Below are 21,792 nucleotides of genomic sequence, written 5' to 3'. Positions count from 1 at the left end.
GGACAAGGACCATATTGTTTTATTTATTATTACTTTTTATTTATGTTCTTAAATTTTTTATTTTCTCTTTTTTTGAATTCTAATGGGCCATATTGTTCGCTAGTATTGCCTCCAAGCTTAGCATGATACCTGGCACATATGTGCTCTGTAGATATTTGTCAAATCAATGAAAAGCTAAAGTGGTGGGATCCTAATTTTGGGGAGGAGAGCTGAGAAAATGTCCTGCCATGAACTTGCTCAGGAATCTAATCAGTCAATGTCTGAGATGTAGCCAATAGTGATCTTCCTCCTCTGCACTCTTCTAGGGGCTGTAGGTACCTCTAAGTCTCTGACCATGAACTGCTAAGTACCATAACGTCTTACTGAACTGTATTTGCCCTACCAGACTTGTGAACCTTTTGAAGGTAGTAACCCTTTCCCATGTTTTATGCACCATCAGTCATAAATTTTTTTTGCTATGAACCATCAGTCATATTTTTTTTTTTTTGCTATGAGTCTTGCACATAGCAGAAAAATCAAATATTTGTTGCATGAAATTAACTGAAGTCACCCTATTAGTAGACTAGAAATTAGGCTTCCTGACCACCTTGTCTAGTGGTCATTGCTGGTGTGTGCAGGATCCTGAGGGCTTTATATAAGCTGCACATTTTTCTTGAAATATAATGTTTTCCTTCCTTAGAAACAGGTTGGAGTCAATGTAAAATGATAGATGGGAAGGAGGAGAGAGCTGGAATCCAAAATAGTGGTTGTGGGCTGGGTATGGTTGCTCACGCCTGTAATCCCAGTACTTTGGGAGGCTGAGGCAGGAGGATCACTTGAGCTTAGTTCAAGACCAGCCTGGGCAACATAATGAGACCTCATCTTTACTAAAAAATAAAAACAAACAAATGAGCTAGGTGTGGTGGTGCACAGCTACTCGGGAAGCTGAGGTGGGAGGATTGCCTGAGCCCAGGAAGTTGAGGCTGTGGCAAGCCAAGAAAGTGCCACTGTACTGGGCAACTGTTGCCTGGGCAACAGAGTGAGACCCTGTTTCAAAAAAATAAAAAAAAGAAAACATAGACGAAATAGTGGTTGTGGAGGAAAGATGACATTGTTCACATAAAATGCACATGTTCTCTCTCTGTGAAACAGCACAAGAGAAATGCTGGGCCAAGTCCGGGAGGACAGGGCTGGTGTAGACACCGTGGGAAAGAACTACAGGTTCCTAAAGCTGGTTTTATTTGACCAGCAGAGGGCAGCAGGTGGCAGCGCTTCCTTCCAGGCCAGAACAAGAACCACCACAATGTGATCCATCAGCAACTTAGTTTCCTTCTGGAGAGAAATCCAATAATTTTATTGTTTTTTCTTCAAAATGGCAGGGCAGTCAGGTAAGAGGAAAGAGTTACAGGTAATATTAACCAGCACTGACTACCATAAGCTGAGCTTTGAGGAAATCTTGGCGTCTATTTTCCTTGTCAGCCAATGTCTGACTGACTCTAAGACTTAAGAGTGAGGGTGAAATTCTGTCTAGAAAATGAGTTGTTAACTGACTCCAGAAGAAAAAGACCTCCACTCCCATTTTTCCCAAATTCCTCATCACAGTCACAAAACAGAGCTCAAAACTACGTATTGAGAACACTGAAGGAATAAAAACGCTCAAATAAACATAAACCAAATACCCTAAACCCAACTGACAGCTGCCCAGAATATATTTCTATATTTTTCCTTTTTCTATTCCTTTTACACTTGTTTCATGTGAACCTGTATTCAGAGTAGGCAGGAAAGGAATTTTAGATGATGAGATCTAGCAATAAAATAAAGATATAAGAAAAACAATTTTTAAGAATTTAGGTATAATAGTAGGGTTTGAAGGTTTAACCCTTCATGTTTTCAATCTGGCCAAACTGGACTCGAATTTCTAAAGTTTTAGAAAATATTCCTACCTCTGCTCTTTTTTTTTTTTTTTTTTTTTGACAGGGTCTCACGCTGTTGCTCATGCTGGAGTGCAGTGGCATGATCACCACTCACTGCAGCTGCAAGTTCCTAGGCTCATGTGATCCTCCTGCCCCAGACTCCCTGAGGAGCTGGGACTACAGGTGAACACAGCCACATCCAACTAATTTTTTCTATTCTTTATAGAGATGGGGTCTCGCCATGTTGCCCAGCTGGTCTTGAACTCTGGGCCTCAAGTAATCCTCCCACCTGTGCCCGCCCAATGTGCTGGGATTACAGGTATAAGCCACCACACACAGCCTCCTCTGCTCATTTCTAAATGAGCATAAGACAAGCTGTAATTTTAAAAAATGTAAATGCAACATAATCCCAAGCAGCGATAGACTTGTCTCTTTCAACTAGTTCCTTACTCCCAAGTATTTTCGTTATCATTTAGTTCTAAGTGTTTTTCTTCAACTGATTTTTTTCTTTTACCCAGTTGTAATGAGTATGTTTTTACATTTCCAAACATGAGATTTTTAAAAAGGATATTTTTGTTGATGATTTCTAACTTAATTGCATCGTGCTTGGAGATCTTGGTCTGTATGATACTGATTCCTTGTTTTTTGTTGAGGTTTGCTTTGTAAGTAGCACACATGGCCAATTTTTGTAAAAAAATTCCATATGGTTTTCCAAAAAATGTATAATCATTAATTTGGGGGTACGGGTCTCTATATGTGTCCATGTGTCAAGTACATTGATTGTTTTATGGATATTTATAGTCCAAATATCCCCCTTTACCCCTCAATATTTAGGTTAGAGAACATTTAGTGTGCTGTCAAAAATAAAAAGGATGAAAATATGGCTTTTAACAGAATAATGAAAGCATCTGTCACCCGTCTCACAAGATAGTTGGTTGCAAAGGACCAAAATGGGGGTGCATTCCTGTGTATGCACTGGTCTCCAGCTGCTCTTGGCAGCCTAGGAGTCAGTTAGGAAGGGACTGGAGGTGGGGGGCCGAGGAGGATGCAGTGGTGGAGTTACAGCTTCTTCTTTACAAATCACATTTCCAACCTATAGCCATGACCTTGACTTTGGATAATGCCTTTATGTATGAGTGTTTTGGAGTCTTATCCCTTAATGCTTTGGCCCTGATTATGCCCCAATCCCCTAAACTTCCCAGAGTCTTCGGAGCTATGTAACAGATTAACATTTGTTCTGAGGACCCAGTGCCATGGCTCATGTCTATAATCCCAGCACTTTGGGAGGCTGAGGCACGAGGATCACTGGAGGCCAGGAATTCAAGACCAGCCTGAACAACATAGGGAGAACCCACTTCTAAAAAAATTTAAAAATTAGCTGGCCATGGTGGCACGTGCCTGTAGTCCCAGATATTCAGGAGGCTGAGGGTGGGAGGGTCACTTGAGCCTGGGAGGTTAGTGCTGCAGTGAGCCGAGATCATGCCACTGCACTCTAGCCTGGATGACAGAGCAAGACCCTGTCTCAAAAAAAAAAAAAAAAAAAAAAAAAATCCCACCAGTGTTTGCATAGGTGCTGGTTACCTTCCTAAAGCACAGGACGAATCATATGGACTGCTTAAAACCTACTGCTGTTCCTTGGAGTCCATGGATCAAGTCCTGGCTTCCTAGCAGGTCCTTCCATGCCTTTGTTGTCTGTCTGGTCTCAACCCATCTGCCAGGCTTTATCTCCTACAGCTCTTCCTACATAACTAACCCCAGGTACTCAGACCATATACCTGCTCAGCATGTGCTAGGCACCCCCCACCTCAGGGCTTTTGTTCATGCTCTCTCCTCACCCTCTGCCTTCTCTAAGACTGCCCACATCCTATTAGTTCATCCAACCCACACACTGCTGCCCAGTGAATCAATGACCACACTCATAGGCTCCCTGGGGGACAGGCTACCTAAGAATACACAGTCCTGGGAAAGTCACTTAACCTCACTGTGCTCCAGTTTTCTCATCTATAAAGTGGGAATAACGCGAATAGTACCTATGTGATGATGTTGTTGGGAGCTCAGCACAGAGCCAGTTACACAGGAAAGACTGCTAAGTAGTAGCTACTATTATTGTGAGCCCAGTGCCTGAGTGGGTGCATAAATATCCACAGAATGAATAAATGGCTCCAGGCAGGATTAATCAGTCCCTCACCATGACTGTTAGAGCAGGTTTTAAAGTTTGCTGTGTAACATGGGCATTTATTTATACCTGCCTCCTTCTTATGCTTCTTAAGCCTTAAGCATGGGAACCAATCTTACATTGTTCGTTAGTCCTCCATAATAATCACTGCAATGCCTTGTGTTAATCAAATTGTGTGAAATTGAACTGACTAGGAACTCACACTGAGTGAACTTTGACAGTATGGGGGTGGGGTTGGGGGGTGATGGTCTTTGCTTCTTCAATAGCAGGCTCTTAGAGGAACTTCTGGGTCAATGGTACCTTGTAATCTCATTAGTGTACAACATAAACGAAACAGGTTAGGCCCCCAGTCTAGGGTGAGGGTGCAATGGAACATGCATGACAGGGCGTGCTGAGTGACTGTGTTGACCTGAGAAACCAGTTCAGACATTTCCAACTCATGTAATTGGACTTCCTTTCTTGGTTGCTCTGGCTGGGCTCTTGAGTCATTGAGAAAGGGCGTGGGCGAGGCCAAGTAATTATCCCAATAGTCAAGAGATTTGAAAAGTTGTTGAAGAAATTCTCCTCCTAAAACAGATGTGCAGCAAAAGAGGGCCTGAGCCTGACCCTTGTTAAGAAAGTACTTGAGCCATACGAGTAGACTTCCTCTACAGCACATGCTAAGTTTGGTCTCTCAAAGCACCACCATCAAGACTTGCTCTTTTTATTAGCTGTATGACCTTGATCTCCCTGAACATGTTTCCCCCAGGAGGGTGAGAAACTCTACCCTACTTACTTCACAGGGCAATTGCAAGGAACAAAAAGCATAATAGATGTGAATCTGCTGTGGACGATCTTCTTAAAATTCTCCCAGGAAAGGGAAGCAGCCACTAAGCTCAGCTCCCTTCTCTTGGTGGCGGAATATAAATCAGTCCGCATGGAGAGTCAGAACAAAGCCAGGCAGGAAGTCTTCAAGCCACACCCTTCAGATATATTACAAAGAAAATATTTTGCAAAAATAAAACGACAGGAATGTGATGCTTCACTTTCTTTTCATCCAAAGGGTTCTTTTCATGAAAAAATTCTTTTTATAAAATGCGGAACCAGGCGTCAGTGGACACACACTGGGGATGCCAGGAGGTTGGTCACCTGGCTGGGGGTGTAAAAGTTTCCTTCAATCTGTCTGGCTGGGTTATTTTGAAGCTCTAGGATAAGGAGGCCAGAGTAGCTGATGTGGTAGTTGGCGGGGAGGGGGGTGCGGGGAGTAGGCTGGCTCTTCAGATCTGAGGACGTGAAAGGCAGGCCAGGGAACTGTAGGTTTGAGGAAGGAAAAAAGTACCAGCTCTGGCCGCTCAAACTTCCCAGAGCCAGGAGTGGACACTCCAGTTGAGTCTCAGGAGGAAATCTGCCCAGGCCATTCCCGCCACACCCCAGGAAAAGTGAATTTCTGGCCAAGGCACAGAATCTTCCACGTCCTCTTCGGTCGGGATCTCAATGTTTTCAAAGTCAGAAGTGCTGGAGAGCAAAGTCCTTTGTTAGCACACCTTAGACGTGCATGGTGCTCAAAGGGTTACACATCACTGTATAAACACCTGTACACTTGGAGCTGTGCAACTTTCCAGAGGAACTTGGGGCTGAGAAAGGCTAACTGGCCAGCAGTCCCATAGCTGGCAGTCTCCAAACTAGAATCCAGGTTTTTGACTCCTGTTCCAGTTTTCCATGTGATACTGCCTTTGTGGTTTTTGTTTAAATTACACTTCAGCCTTGGAAAGCCAAGATGGGCAGAAATGATATTCCTTTTTATTGAGCTGGAAAATGGAATAACACACTTATACACAAAAATTGGCACTAGGAGTTAGGTCTTCTCGTCTGCCAGGATCTGTGTTTTAGATTAAAATCAACCTGGAGATGGGGTACCAAGTGGCCGCAGGATGGTGTAGGTGGGGGAATAGCAAGCAGAAAAACCAGAAGCTGCCTCAGAAACTAGAACACCTTCCAGTTTTCAAACAGAAAAGGACAAGTTCCTGTGGCTCTGTTAAAGGTGAAGGGGCTGCAGGGATGGAGAGGAATAGAGAGTTGTTTACTGGGTCCACTAAAGAATTTCTGTTTGCGATGATGAAAACGTTCTGGAAATGGATAGTGGTGATGGTGGTATAACATTGTGAAGGGACTTAATGCCATTGAACCGCACACTCAAAAATGGTTAAAATGGTAAATTTTTGTTACGTATATTTTACTACAAAACATAAAAATAAATAAATGAAGAGGTTAACTAAATGTTTCCCAGGTTCTGTTTATCCTGAAAGTGTGATTCTTACTCCAATGGGGAATTTCCTCCAAAATCAGCTTCACCTTCCCAAGTGCTTTCTCTCTCTAATCTTTCAGAGCCCTCTCCCAGAAGATCCCAACACTGATTTTAACTCCCCAAGCTAAATATCTGGTGGCTGGTATATGACTGAGGATAACATCTGCACTTAGTCTGTGTTGTGGACGAGGCCAGTGGCATGTTGAATGGCTGGGGCAGAGGCAGGGTCTTTTTGGAATGATGACAACCTCTCACTCTGATGAACTGACTTTCTCTGCTACAAGAGGTATTGGGTTTTGTTTTGTTTTAGTTAAAATGCATGTAATTACTTGAGCTTGGTGTAAAAACTGGGCTGAGAATCCTTATCCTTGAAGGCCCAAGTCAGGGAGGCTAGTTCAGGACTTTCAACCCCATCCTGTGATGTAGGCAGGTGGCAATGCTGGGGCTAGGGGGCAGGTACCAAAACAGAAGTGAGCATTGAATTGACACAGTTCTCAGACAACTTTTCAAAGGTGGAAACCTGCCTCGCCTGGGTCCTAAGAAAAATCTAGTATAGGCCAGATGCTGACCCTGAACACGTGAGCCTGGGGTGTCAGTGCAGATACCGGGGTAGAGACAAGACTGAAAAAGGTGGTGGCTGGGCATGTGGTTCTCAGCCCTGCAAAAGGCACAAGGCAGTCTAACCTTACTGGAAAAAATGAATTACTATTAACCTGTTCCTAAGGTACCCTTGTGTTTGGTTTTCAGCTTGGTTTGACTCTTCTTCCATGTAGAAACATCTCTTTCATGTATGATGCCCCCCTTTCACCCCCACCCCAAAGTTTAATCAGTACAAGGTAAAGAAGTAAGCTGAACTATGGATGATACTCGTCATCTTTAGAACAGTTCTCCATGAGGTATGGTCACAGATCATCAGGAGACTTGGCCACGAGGGGATGGCATAGACCTAGAGCCAATCTTGCAGTGGCATTGGTGTGGCATGTACTGCTGGGAGTAGGAGTTGTACTTGAAAACATTCACAAGCAGGGGAAGGAAAAGGATGTAAACATTAGAGCAGAATTACCTCCCTTTACCTAATTGGGTATTCTTGGAAAGCTTTGTAAATCTGACTCCTAGGATTCAAGGTGCTTTATTTTCTTCTTAATTAGCTTTCAAGGATGTGCCTGTATATCTCTCCAAAACACCATGGTGGGACCAGCCTGAAGGTAGCAAGCAGCCAGTGTGTAAGTAAAGACCCCAGGAAACTGCCCTTAAAGGAACCATTCGGTCCACTCATTGAGAAAAAGTAAAGAATGTTTTGGTGACATCATTCCCATGCAGGCAGGAGATGAGAGCCTATGCACAGCTAGGGCTGGGATCAACAGGCTGACCTCAGGTTAAAGGGAGTCAGTCAGGGCAGGATTTAACATCTGGAGATGTAGCACGGAGTGAACACACAGGGTGCATGGTCCCATTATGTCAGCTGGGGTTCCAGGAACAGAGACACCCTCAGCACAGGATTCAGCTCACTAAGAGTAACAGACACACTCCCAGAGAGACAACGCCCATTGCAGCATCAAGTTCAGAAGACAAGGGTGAGGTTGGGGGCCAGGCTGGGTCTGGGAATGATGCCCCAAATGACCACTTGAATAGTGAGAGGCCTTCAAGAGGTGGCCGGCTCACCTATATTTCTATTTGGATCTTTAAGGTATAGCCTCTCTCTTCAGTATGCACTCCTCATCATTTTCTTCTTCTGCAGTGTACATTGCAGTAAGGTTCTACTTACACATGCCTTGAGAAAATTCTCAACTCATGTTGTACAGTTTAACTTTCTATATCTTATTTATTTGCATCTGAAAATACCAAACTAGCAGTGCCAAGTTGCCTGCTTTCCCTCTGGACTTGCTCATGTGCTCAAAGTTAATTTGAAGCTGGCAACACATTCAGAGAATGACTGAAGTTTAGGCCAGGTGCCTTGGCTCACACCTGTAATCCCAGCACTTTGGGAGGCCAAGGCAGGCAGATCACCTGAGGTCAGGAGTTCAATACAAGCCTCGGCCATGTGGTGAAGCCCTGTCTCTACCAAAAATACAAAAATTAGCCAGGCATGGTGGTGTGCACCTGTGGTCCCAGCTACTCAGGAGGCTGAGGCGGGAGGATCCCTTGAGCCAGGGAAGCAGAGGTTGCAGTGAGCCGAGGTCATACCACTGCACTCCAGCCTGTGTGACAGAGACTCCACGTCAAAAAAAAAAAAAAAAAAAAAAAAAAGAATCACTGAAATTTAAAAGGATGTAAGGATGTATATGGAATATATAAAGGCTACATCCACACATACTGGGGATATTGCTGCTTCCAACAACATGCCTCCTTGAGGTTCCACCTACTTGAAAGTTTGTGCCTAAAGGAAACTTTGTGTCTCAACTACTGTATTTGAAAACTTTTCGGACATGCATCAACACAATTTTTGGTTTTCCTCTGTTCAGCATGAATATTCTAATGTCTTTGCTCATGCACTCCACAGCACCTCCTGAGGACCCATCTCACTCAGCCCATGCAAAGGACTAAAAGCCTTAGATGAATAAGAACCTTTAAAATGTGTTCAATTAGCAAAGCAGAGTTAAGATGTGTATATGCACACACATGCTTTTTATCTAAGTGCAGAATGGGGCATTCAATGACCCCAGTTAATTTTCTTAATGTGTGCTGCTCCCCTGGCCCCACATCCCTCTGTGCCCATTTCTTCCTACAGAGTGGGAACATCACTCTTATCCCCTAGTCCACAAGAACTGGACAAGGTCCTAAATTGTTTCCTGGAACACAGGTACCTGGCTTTTCCCCTGCCTCTGTCTGGCCTTCCTCCACTTGCAGCTGACATCTATAATACATGCTGGCAATACTTAGGTCTGGGGATACAGGTGCCACCCAGTATCTACAAGCTGACAGGTGTGAACTCCAGGAGAGCTTGTGCCTATCCTGTGAAATGCAAGGAAAACAGAGCCTGAAATTTCCCCTGGCTTCCTTGTTCTCTAAGATACATTTAGGCTACAAATGCCACCTCCACTTTCTCCCACAGTGGGGCATGTATTGAGCCACACCTACCAGATTTAGCTCTGTGGTAATACCCACATCTACAGGGGACTACTCTATCCTGGCAGAACTCCCATTGTCAGCCGATTGCCTCGGGCCTGATTCAACTCAGTTGGCTCCTTCTGCAGCTGACTTACCGGCTCTTAGGCCTCATGGTCTCTCTTGGGTTTTGTGGTGGCTGAAACAACATGGTGCTGGACTTCTCTGGGATTAGGTCAAATTAGAATAAGAATAAAAGTCTATCTAATTAAGTGAAATGTTTGGGACGATATAAATTTCTTTTTAATGTTGTCTATTTTGTACTTAGAAGAAATCTCTAAACTTGTACCCATTACTGGAGATGGATGCACAGATCTGGAGAAAAACATTCTCTGAATGAAAAAATGGCAAGGAAAGTCAGCTCCGTGTTTGCTCTCATTGTCTAGGGTTTGTAAATTTATCATGGTTGTTACTCAGTGGCAAGCCACGTAAGAGCCACGTTTCTATAACCCAACAGACTGGGAGTTGGAAGTGGAATGGATGTTCTTGTTGATACAGGCGTTGGTTCCACTCCCACATCCCTGTAAGCCTGGGGTGCGAGAAATGTCCCCTGGGCAGTGTTTCCATCTCACCATCTCTGGAGAGGCCTCTGCCGTGGCTCCAGGAGACAGGCCCTCCCCAGGGCTCCTTTTCCTTCACACGGTGGGCACAGCCACTGCTCACGGGCCCAGCACTGGGCTGAAGTGTGCTCTGGAGTTGCTACAATTACACCTTATTTGCTATCAGCTCTACATAGCAACCAGGTGCCATACTTCACCCGTTATTTTTCTGGAACACTGAGCAGGGAATAAAACCCAGTAGAAGAGCAAGATGAAGAGGATAAAGGGCTAAAGAAAAAGAAGCGGAGGAGGGGAAAACAAAAGCGGGAGAAACTAAACACGAAACGAGTCCTTGTCATTTAGCTGGGACTCATCCACTCTTTACAGTGCTGTTTTCCATGAAAAAATGTGTTCTAAGTTTCAAATAATGAAATTGGATATTTTCTACATAAAGTCAAACCTGCCAAAGGAGAAAATATTTAGCAAGCATTCAAGAGAACAAGTTTTTGTTTTTAAAAAAAATCTAGGTAGAGTTTTCTACCAACACTGAACTGAATTATGTTTTTGTTTGTTTCTTTTATAGCTGGGATGGGATACCCAGAGATGCCCCAATATCACAATTTATCTTTGAATGGCTGGTCATTTTAGCAAGGTCACTGTTACAGAACACATCAAAAAAGGCAATCATTGTAGGAAATAGGACAACAATAGCTGCTTCTACCTCCATGCTAGTATTAGGGTCAAGATCATCACACTCTGATTCCTCGGAACTGTTCGTCTCCTTGATTGGCAGCATGAGGAAGGGGGAAGAAAGAGAACACAGTTAGAACACAAGTAGCTTTTGCTAGAGAGAGAGGAGAACTTCAGAGAAGCATGGGCAATGGGATCTCGGGCAGAGAAAAAACCAGGTGTTTTTAAAGTGGGGGTGAGAATCACCAGGGGCAGCAGCATGCTCTTTTCAGGGAGAGGAGGCGGGGGTTGTGTACAACTGCTTATCTCATGGGAAACAGCAATGGAAGCAAAATGAAGCATGAGTGTTGTCGAATTTAAACTGTTGTCTTCTGTGAGGCTGGACTTCCCAGATGAGAGTGAAGGAGAGTATACAATTTTTTTTCCCCAAGAAATCTCTTAGACTGGGTTTTAGTTGTTCTTACTTTGCTAAGGAAGGGAAACAAAGTTCCAGGTAGATGATCACACATTATAGCATAATTAGTGCTATAATAATCAGTGTCTAGTTTCCATTGTCCATTGGCAGATCTTTCCAGCGGTTCCAATTTAAAGAAAGCAGATGACATTGTTTCAAGATGGGGGTAAATAAGAATCTGCCAAGCTTAGAATTCATGAGTTCAAAGTAGTAGATGGATTATTTAAAGAAATAATTTGGGCTTCACCAATGTGCCCCCCTACTGTGTCCATGCAAGTAAAATGGCCTGAAGTTAATGTTGTCTGAACTCTGGGGAAAAGAAATGAAACTTTACTAAGGACACAGTGGCCCTTAAATTCCAAACCTCAGCCTTCACAGGGTTGGGGGTTTGGAAGGCATCCCTAATTGCTTTACCCTGTGTGTATTCTCAAACCTAGGGTACCAAATGGCAGCTTTGAGAAATTTAATATGAATCAAGCATCTCACATTTTTACGAGAATGCTGCAGATAATTTTGCCTTAAAACATCTGCACAGTACAAAGAGAAAGGTATAAAAGAAAAAAAAAGGTACTTACTTGAATTGAAGTTGCCAGGAGAAATAAAAGATAAAAAATAAATTGATCTTGCATGCAAAATCCTGCTAAACTACTTCCCCTCTGGTACCCATACTGGGGAAAAAAAAATAACCCATCCACCCAAATTGGCTTGTGAGAATGCTGCAGGGTGGGAGTGGATGACAGGTGGGGACGCAGCTCCGGAATACCTTACTCACTTTAACAGAGACTTTGTTGCCCAGAATATCCTTGGGTTTACGAGGCCCTGTGGCTTCATTTTTACCCGTGTTCTCCACTTCTGCCCGCTTTCTCATGCGTAGAGTATGCCATGAACATGACTTCCTGTTGTACCAAAAAATGCACCAATCAAAATGGCAGGTCAGGGACAGCGATGTGGAGGGTGGGCTCACCACCCTTGGGTGAGTCAGCAGGTGAGGTGCTCCATCAAGCCCGGGCTTCAGAGGCCCCAAACCTGCACACCAGCTCCAAGGGTGGCTGGCGGCTGACCTCGCCTCCAACTGGAAGTGAGCGAGGATGAACTCTGACCTCCCCTGGTAGATGTGCAAGGTTGACTGCAGCATTTAAAGAAAATATGAATGCTAGGTTACTAAACTCTAATAAGGGAGTTTGTATACCATACCCGTGATGCCTCACAGGACTGAGGAATTCCTCTTGAGAAGGGCACGGTGGATGGGTGAGGAAAGGGGGCGAGGAGTAGAATAGGAAAGACAAGGGAAGTATATTCTAGAATGCATATGCTACTGACACTTTCCCAGGACCAGACAGAAAGACCTAAAAGGATGACATTGAGAGTTCTACCTCATGATTTGTATTTGGGCAGGGCCACTCCCAAACAATGTTGATCAGACAGGATTTTCTGTGGCAGACATTTGCTTAATAAACAGTTGAGCACCACTCATTTACCTGGATATTTTAGGGCAAAGAGTTTCTCGGTCTATATTCTCCATATCACTCAGTGTTTGTGAATATATGGCTTCGTCAGCCTGTAGAGGTCCTAGAGCTTCCCTATTGGGACAAGACCTAATGTGTGCTCCCAGGGAGGTGAGAGCAGCAATGGCTTTCCAATAGGCCTTTCATCCTAACTTCTTTCTTCCCACAAAGGGTCTTGGGAGCAACTTCTTCACAGACCTATGAAGACAAGCTCAGAGCAGAGCCCTTACATTCCATAAATATCAGATCTCAAAGACAGAGATACCAAAAGCCAAGTCACAAACAGCATCAGTGACCCTGAGCAGGCATCATCAGTTTCTGGTGAGGTCACAGGGCTTGAATGAAGTTCTAATTGTTGTCTGGAATAAGTGAGACGTGGCTTCCCCTCAGTATCTCCTTGTCAAAGGTGGGCCTGTGCAGACAGGGCTCCATGAGATGAGCGTCCATTATGGGAGAGAGGCAGAGGAGATTTAGGAAAAGGAAGCTGCTGCAAAATACAGAGCATCCCTCCAAAACACTCCACATACATCAGGATTTTAAGGGTACTTTGAGGAAGGTGTTCCAAAAATATTTATCCCCTAACACACAGGTTCAACCTTCTGAGCAGGAAAGAGCAATCACAGTAATATTCTTGAATCTTGTGGGAAAGTGGGCTCCTTCAAACACCCAGACTTTCTCTTGTATCTCCTAACTAGTCAGGCTCTCTACTGTCCCCTGCATACCAGCACCTTGCTCCAACCATTGTATAAGTGAGAACCAGCCATAGAAGCTAATCTTAGATGGCATCAGCCTGTTAACTTCAGACTTTGATAACTTTACTCCCAAACCCATGTCCCTGGCTCCTTCTGAGAACAACTTGAGCCAGGGAGATCCCTGCTGAAAGGACTCCCAGGGCAGGCAGCACGTTGTGTATGTGTGTGTCCTTGTGGGGGTGTGTTTCTACATTTATTAAACTCTCTGGGTTATTTAATATGCTTGGTGAAAAACTAGAAATATGAGCAATAACATTTCATGTTCAGAAGGAAGACTGAGAGTAGTATAAATGGCAGGACAGGCTTGGTTTCATATTCTTCCCAGAAGAACTCGTCATCATGGTTTGGGGAGCTTCCATCTCTTGGTTGCAAGCCCAGGGACTGATGTGGACACAGGGTTTCAGTGACGTTTATCCTGTAGGCATCACAACCAACTCTGACCCCTGTGGTTATGGCAGGCCTTGGGGAGGGTGTGCTGAGTGTCCTCCACTGGTAAATGCTGACAACCTTTTTCAGTCCACTGCTCCCCTCCACACACACCCCCAACCCTTTTGCAAGAGCGGCTGACAAGAAATCAAAATGACCCATTTGTATTTCAATCTGCTCTCTTTTGCTCGGTCTGACATCCTTTTACCTTCCCTCCCATGGAAGGTATGGATAAGTGGCCAACAGAACCAAAGGTAGGGAGGAAGAAGTGTTTAGTGCCTGGATATTTAGAGGATAAATCATTAAGAGTTAGCTCTGCAAGTCCCCTGATTAGTAAAAACTTCAATGCTTTGAGGGCCTTTATCCCAAGGCTTACCTAAAAGGCACCCAAAACAAGTGTACTTAGGATAAAATGCATGGGGGCTATTGTGCCTTAGGGGCCACTGTGGATTTTTGGCTGGGCCTGTGGTTACCTAGTGAGGCCAGGGGGATGTCGGTAGCTGCTATCCCCTGACCTAGAGGGCCAAAGCAGTGCAGTTATGCTGGTGCCACTGCTCAGATAGCTCATGGAAGCCCCCTGCACCACGTCTTCCATGGATTACCAGCAGCAGGGGAAAGCGGCGGAGAATGCCAGTCAAACACTGCCTTCTACTCTGGTCATTAATTGACATCAGCACCTCAGGGCTGCCCAGTTGCAGGGAACCAGTTGGACAGCAACAAATCTGTACCTTCCCTCATCTCAGAGGTTAGAGAAAATCAGCAGGGGCTATTTAGGAGGGAAGGCACGGGTCAGAACTTCAGCAACAAAAATACTTTTTATGTAGGAAAAAGAAAATGCCAATGCATTCACCCAAATCCTAAAATGTAGAAAAGGGGAAAAAAAAAAAAAAAAAAAAAGAAGAGGAGGAAAAGAAGAAGAATCGTTTGCACATTTGAAAGTCCAAGAATAGTGAAATGGGGGGAAAAGGGTCAACTAGTCTTTAACTTCATTAAAACATGCTCATGGTGAAAATTTATTTTACATATTTAAAATAGTACATTTAAACTGATTAGTTACATTACAGGTACAACGATGAGCACTGTGACGCCATCATATTGCACATCCTGACTTCATCCATATGGGTTTCTTTAAATAGTGCAAAATACTTTATACAGGAATGTGTTCGGAAGGGTCTTGCAACCAAAATAAGGAAAAGAAGTATCTTACAAATTACTATGAACATATATTCAAGTGATGGGGTGAAGGGAAATTTTTAAAAAGTTACAATCTGTACAGCGGAATTGCCACAGACAACCAAAAAGTTCCCTCCCTCCTGGGAGAAGCAGCGGGCCTCTGACCTTCACAGGTCTGGCATTTGTGCCAAGGTAATTTTTTGGTGTCAATCGAATATATATATATATATATATCAGTTACTTAATACAATATAAATAGAAGTCCAGTCCAGTGAGTCCTGTGGTGGGTCAAATGTGGCAACAGAAGGCACACCTTTTGTCACCTAGGGTTTCAGTAGGGTTCTTAATGAATCGGGGGGAGAAAGGGGGAAAAATGAACAGAAAATTATAAACCAAAAGGAAAGAAAAATCATCGCCACCACCAACAAAAAAACTGGACCACTCCAGCCCGGATGCCCCATGTTGCATATGGTGCCAGCACTCAAACACTGGTTCTGTGGTACTGTTGAGAATAAGCAGTAGTAATTCCCTACCATGTGTTTGCATTTTTGTGTTCTTTTGTTTGTTTCTGAATATTTTTAATCCTCATACTCCTCTCCCGGGGAAGCCAACGAGGCACTTACTTGATGCTCCCGTCACTACTTTCTGCTGCTGTGGCTTTGGTGAGGGGCGCCAGGATGCTGCCTGGGACCCAGCCCTCGGCGGCGGGGGAATGGTCGCTGGCAGGCTGGTACACCAGACACATGTTCTGCTGGTTGACGGCGAGGACCTGGACCACCTCACCTTGGCTCACACAGATTTCATTCTCCTTCAGTGCATAGTAATCTTTGATCACGGCCATGGACGAGGTCCCATTGCAGCCTCCCAGGTCGTTCTGCTGGGAGATAAGGGTGAGAGGGGCACAAACACAAGGACGCTAGTTCACATGGGCTTGCTCTGCACCCTACCCAGTGGTTCAAGGCCAAATCTCCCACTAGCAGGGTAGGCAGCAGGCAGCATTCTCTCTTGAGTAATGACATGATATTAATAAACGTGCTCTGAAAGTATATTTTTTAATAGCAATGTTTCAACAATATTATCATCCAGGGTGAATGGCTCCACCCCACATAAAGGTATAAACACGCCTTTGACCTGGAAGCCGCTTCCCAGCATACAACCTTCCTGCCAGCGTTCTCTTACAAGTGAAAGGAAGAACCTGGCACTGGCATAGGGGTGTGTAAGCACCTGGGCAGAATGAGGTCAGGGCAAGGGTCATGTCAGGGGTCACAATCCTTCAATGGAAAGAACACGGATTGTTTGATATTAAATTTTTCTCTTTTTGAAAGTGCGTTGGCTTTACTCTATATTCTGACCCTCTTTGAGACAGGACTAAGGATGATATCTCTGCCCAATTCAAAGGCAAGGCCATGATCTACCCTTACCCAACTTCCTGCAGGCACCAGGTACCCTCCCCTACTCAATAATATAAGAGATGCTGCCCATGACCTTTTCATGTGAGTCTATTTCAGGGCAGCTGCCTCTAGACAGACTTGTAACTTTCCAAGGAGGACTGGCTGCCTCATAGAGCATGGTAAGAGCCAGAAATTCTTCAGTATATACATATATATTCCATATGTATATACATACAGGATATACATACAAATTCTTCAGTATATACTTTTTGTTTGTTTGTTTGTTTTTGAGACACGGTCTTGCTATGTCACCTAGGCTAGAGTGCTGTGGCAGAGTCATAGCTCACTGTAGCCTCGACTTCCCAGGCTCAAGTGATTCTCCTGCCTCAGTAGCTGGGACAACAGGTGCATGCTACCGTGCCTGGCTAATTTTTTTTTTTTAAAGTTTTATTAGAGATGAGTTCTTGCTATGTTGCCCAGGCTGGTCTTGAGCTCTTGAGCCCAAGCCATCACCCTGCCTTGGCCTCCCAAAGTGCTGGGATTACAGGCATGAGCCAGCGCATCTGGCCCGATATGTTTGACAAAATGCCAGTGACTTCAGTTTATTCACAAAGGCAGGATTGTTTTTTAAGGTGGAAAATCATTTCCAGGTGATGTGATAGAACAAATCAGTATGGTTACTCTAATACAGGATTGAACTTGGACACTAATAATTTTTTAACATAACCAATATAAACTAATAATTTTGGGGAGAAATAAAACTATAAAACTGGAACATGTAGATAAAAAATGTAAGTGTTCCTATTCATAGAGCCACTGAGTTCTAGAGAAAACTGAGGCCTAATGAGGTTAACTAACTCGCTAAGGTTCTAAAGCAAGTGAGTTGCAGAACTGGGAATAGAAACCAGGTTTGCCTGATTCCTAATCTAGCACTTTTCCCATTTCTCTCCTGTTTTACCTACCTTGTAGGGGCAAAATAGCCGTGTAGACTAAGTCTATGGTTGAGTCTTTGACTCTCCTTATGGTGATGTTTGAATTGTGGATTATCGACGACAAGCATTCAATCCAAGTCAGGCTTCTCCCATTCACACACTGATGATCGACTTCCCTTCCACATCAGCCAACAGGTGGTGAAGAACTGGGAACTTCTTTCAGTAGGTGCTCGAGGCAGGTCATCATTAGAAAGGGTGATCTCTTTTTAAGATGTCAAACACTACAGCTGTGACTTTTAGATGACGATGATCCACACTGAAACTACTCTATTTAGCAAAAATCATCCATTTTTATGATGATTTATGCCACAGGGAACTGGTATAACTCACTCAGTTTATCGGGAAAGGAAAACATAATTGAGACTAGACTGTACTTAGTGTGCTGTTCCTGCTAAAATAATCAGCAAGCATTAAAAGATGCTACTTCCTGGCCGGGTGCAGTGGCTCACACCTGTAATCCCAGCACTGTGGGAGGCTGAAGTGGCCATATCGCCTGAGGCCAGGAATTTGAGACCAGCCTGGCCAACATGGTGAAACCCCATCTGTACTAAAAATACAAAAATTAGCTGGGTATGGTAGGGCGCCTGCAGTCCCAGCTACTCGGGAGGCTGAGACAGAATTCCCTTGAACCTGGGAGGCAGAGGTTGCAGTGAGCTGAGATGGTGCCATTGCACTCCAGCCTGGATGACAGACCGAGACTCCTTCTCTTCCTAAAGTAACCCCTGAGGCTATGCCATCGTAGTGACAAGGGTGGGAGTAATGAGTTGTCACTTACCTTGCTGGCTTCGAACTTGTCCCCAGGCTGGTGGTATTCAAACCCTGGACTGCCATTGGAGGTAGATATCTTCAGGGGAGGCAGAGGTGGGTTATAGCTGGAGCCCTTTGGGGGCTTCTCTGAGCCCGCAGGAACAGAGGAGTAGGGCCTGGGGCTGGCTTGGGGAAGCCTGGCAGGTTGAGACCTCGTCACAGCTGTGCTCCTTTCTTTCCGTTGATACTCAATGGGCGATTGCAGTGCTGTGGGATAAGAGCAGGTGGTTACCCTAAGCTTTGGGAATCCCACAAGGATTTGGAGGCCTCTTAGGTCCAAGGCTTTGTGTTAGGCATCGTGTGGATAAGTGAGAAAAACACTACCCTTGTTTTTAAGGCAATGGGAGAACTAAGACATCTATCTAAATAATGAAAATACAACAAACAAAACGGTGCCGTATGTGAGGTGCCAAGGGTTGTGCAAAGAGAGAGAAGGCTCTGTAATATGTGTGTGGTGGTAATAACAAAGAGCTTCGGAAGACAGCTGTGGCCAGACTCTGGCACTTAGGCTGCAGGAAGGAAGCAAGTGTGACGTGTTGGCGAGGGGAACAGGAAGTAGTCAAGAGTGTCTAGGAGGAAGAGGAAACCAGAAGGGTCTGTGAGGTGGGAAGTGCCATGGTATGAAAAGTCTAGAAAGTGAGTCCAATGAGTCTGGACTGAATTCTGAAGGTCATGAAAAGTAATTGGATGCAATGAACTTTAAAGCTTTAAATTGAGATTCTATCATCAGAGAGCGACATTTGAGGAACACTGACCTTGTAGTGGTTAGGAGGAGGGACTGGAGAGGATGAGACAGAAGGCTTCTTGTCTAATTCAGAAGCCACGGAATGGTAAAAGCGAGAGGTAGAAGGTCTAGGAGAGCAGGACCAGTGGGATGTGGAACGGATGTGGGCATAGTGAGGTCGGGAGAGATGAGACTGTGACAGCCTAGGTGGGAAAAGCAATGCAAAAATCGAGGATGGCTCAGGTTTGGAGACTCGGAGGATGGCAGTCAGTGGAACTCAGAAGACAGGAGAATAAGCTGATGTGAAGGAGAAGACTGGAGCTTTGTTTTATTGAGTTTAAGGTAACAAGGTTGCAAGGTCTGAGAACTAAAGAGGGAGAGCCAGGCAAATGCCATACAGGTCCAATTCTTTAAGAATGACTTCAAAGGTTGGCCGATTATGTCATTTTTATCAGTTTGCACTGTAACAGCTATTTAAGTGGGTTAACAGCTGGGGCCCAGAGAACTTCTCAATTACAAGGATATTTCTACTGTGATAGGTACATACCTCAACAGGACTCAGCATAGGGTCACACTTCCTTTCTACTTGAGGTCTCAGAAGGAAAGATTGGCTCTGAGATGCCTGCACACCTCTCTGTAAGTAGAAGCCTGGCCCTGGTCCGTCATCACATCCTTGTCTCTTGTACGTGTCAAAGTAATAACAGGCCCACCAGAGCACTGCCTCTCTCACTGAGGAGTGTTTTGTGGCATTAAGTATTTAGGAGATGATAACCTAGTTCAGTAATACAGTCAGCCCACTGTATCTGTGAGCTCCACAACCATGGATTCAACCAACTGTGGATTGAAAATATATGGGAAGGGCCAGGCACAGTGGTGCATGCCTGTAATCCCAGCACTCTGGGAGGCCAAGGCGGGTGGATCACTTGAGGCCAGGAGTTCAGGACCAGCCATGGCCAACATGGCAAAACCTTGTCTCTACTAAAAATACAAAAATTAGCATTTCTGTATTTTTGTATTGGTGGCATACACCTGTAATCCCAGCTTCTCAGGAGGCTGAGGCATGAGAATCGCTTGAACTCAGGAGGTGGAGATTTGCAGTGAACTGAGATTGCGCCACTGCACTCCAGCCTGGGCAACAGAGTGAGATTCTGTCTCAAAAAAAGAAAAAAAAAAAAAAAAAAGAAAGAAAGAAAATATATGGGGGAGAAAAGGATGGTTGTGGTCTGTACTGAACATGTACAGAGTTTTTTTTCTTGTCATTCCATAAACAATATAGTATAACAATCATTTACATAGCATGTACATTATATCGGGTATTATAAACAATCTAGAGATGATTTAAAGTACAGGATGATGTACACAGGTCATATGCAAACACTATGCCATTTTATGTAAGGGACTTGAGCATCCACAGACTCTGGTATCCTCGGGAGGTCTTGGAACCAATTCCCTGTGGATACCAAGGGCTGACTGTATCTCCATGATTCATTAGGAGAAAGGTCTCTTGGAACCAAGTAAAGGTCTGAATCATTGACTATGCCTAAATAAATACAGTTCCAAGTTCTAAGTACATAGCAGAGTTATAAAGTAGGCCTTATCAAACTGATTTTATGAATCAATTCCCATCACATGGAATTGTGATATCACCTGGTTATTTACAATAATTGTGCTAAAACATTTGAAAATAGAATGCCTTCTTAAATAAGCTAAATGGACAGCCTGTATTCTTTCACCAGCCTCCATTTGCATAACTTAGTTCTCAGAATCAAGAAAACTGTGTGTCCCTACAGGGTTTGTTTTTGACTGATCGATACAGTGTCTTATGTCTGATCCTGTTTCTTTCTTCACTTTGGTTGCTAGGGAGATCATAATTAAATAAATGAGTGCCCTAACACTAGCACCTATACTGCAGTTTTGTGGTTCACAACCTTAATTTGAAGTCCTATAGCTGTGGATTCAAGTACTGTTTCTATCACTTACTGCTTCTGTGACCTTGGACAAGTTCTGAGTCTCCTTTTCCTCACTTGAAAAAAGTAGGACAATAGTACTTACCTCTCCATGTTGGCGTGAGGATTAAATGTGAAAAACCATGTAAAATGCTTAGCATAGTGCCTGGCACAGAGCAAGGATTCAATACACAGGAGCCATTATTGTTATGTCAATAACTTCTTGTTTCAACTTACTGTTGCACCTTATTTTTCTTTTGTCCCAAATTGATGAATTTTAAAATCCCTAATTTCAGCTTAGAATCTATCAGAAACTCCTAATAGAATGCAATTTAAACAGATCTTTTTATATATGAACACATTTTTGCATAAAATTATTTTATCAACAAAAGTGTTCATTTGAAGTTGTATATTATATTCAGAAATCATAAGCCATATAAAACTTTCATTACCATCCCTCAGGGCTGGGCTGGTGTTTAATTTTAGACATTTTAGAGTGAAAAGAATCCTAGAGATCACTTAGTCTAGTTGTTTTTCACCAAATTTTTTTTACAGTTAAGGGCCAGGAGCCTGGCCCAAAAATACTTTCTGTAAGTGCAAAATTGCTTTGAAGTCTCATGTTCTATCTTAAAAAGTCATGGCATCCTGTTACATGATCTCCTTCTATTTGTCTTTAAAACACTGTGCTAAATCCCTTATAATACAGGGAAACTGATATTGTAGGGAGGATGCCAGGTGTCCTGCTTCTAGGAAGACTGGCCCATCACAGAGCATGCCAGCATGGGCACAGTAGATCTACCTGAACTCTCTTTTTCACAAAACCAGCCACAAGGCCCAGAGAAATGTCATGACTCCTCAAGGTCCTCAACTCGTATGGCACCTTTTATCTTTCCCTTCAGCATTCAGTTCCACTCTAGACACCCAGAAAATGCTGTA

The 21,792-nt window shown here is 43.9% G+C and overlaps 1 protein-coding gene across 27 annotated transcripts in view; it reads right to left on the bottom strand.

Moving 5' to 3' along the window:
* The window catches only part of KALRN (kalirin RhoGEF kinase), a 690,517-nt gene that overhangs the window by 38,386 nt on the left and 630,339 nt on the right, over positions 1-21,792 (bottom strand). For 9 of the 27 annotated variants that reach the window (XM_016941780.4, XM_016941788.4, XM_016941789.4 and 6 more), the window contains 4 exons: positions 18,155-18,393; positions 15,620-15,873; positions 11,913-12,036; positions 10,718-10,777 (listed from right to left, as the gene is read on the bottom strand). In XM_016941780.4, coding sequence (XP_016797269.1) covers positions 10,718-10,777; positions 11,913-12,036; positions 15,620-15,873; positions 18,155-18,393 — 677 coding nt within the window. Of the gene's footprint in view, positions 1-10,717; positions 10,778-11,912; positions 12,037-14,823; positions 15,874-17,402; positions 17,582-18,154; positions 18,394-21,792 lie in introns of those variants that run through there. The other 18 variants (XM_054682232.2, XM_024355620.3, XM_054682233.2 and 15 more) reach the window with 6 other exon arrangements.

Source organism: Pan troglodytes, chromosome 2 (assembly GCF_028858775.2).
Source record: "Pan troglodytes isolate AG18354 chromosome 2, NHGRI_mPanTro3-v2.0_pri, whole genome shotgun sequence".
Classification (NCBI taxonomy): Eukaryota; Metazoa; Chordata; class Mammalia; order Primates; family Hominidae; genus Pan; species Pan troglodytes.
The sequence above is the reverse complement of the archived record's forward strand: the minus strand, read 5'-3'. Positions and strand labels throughout refer to the sequence as shown.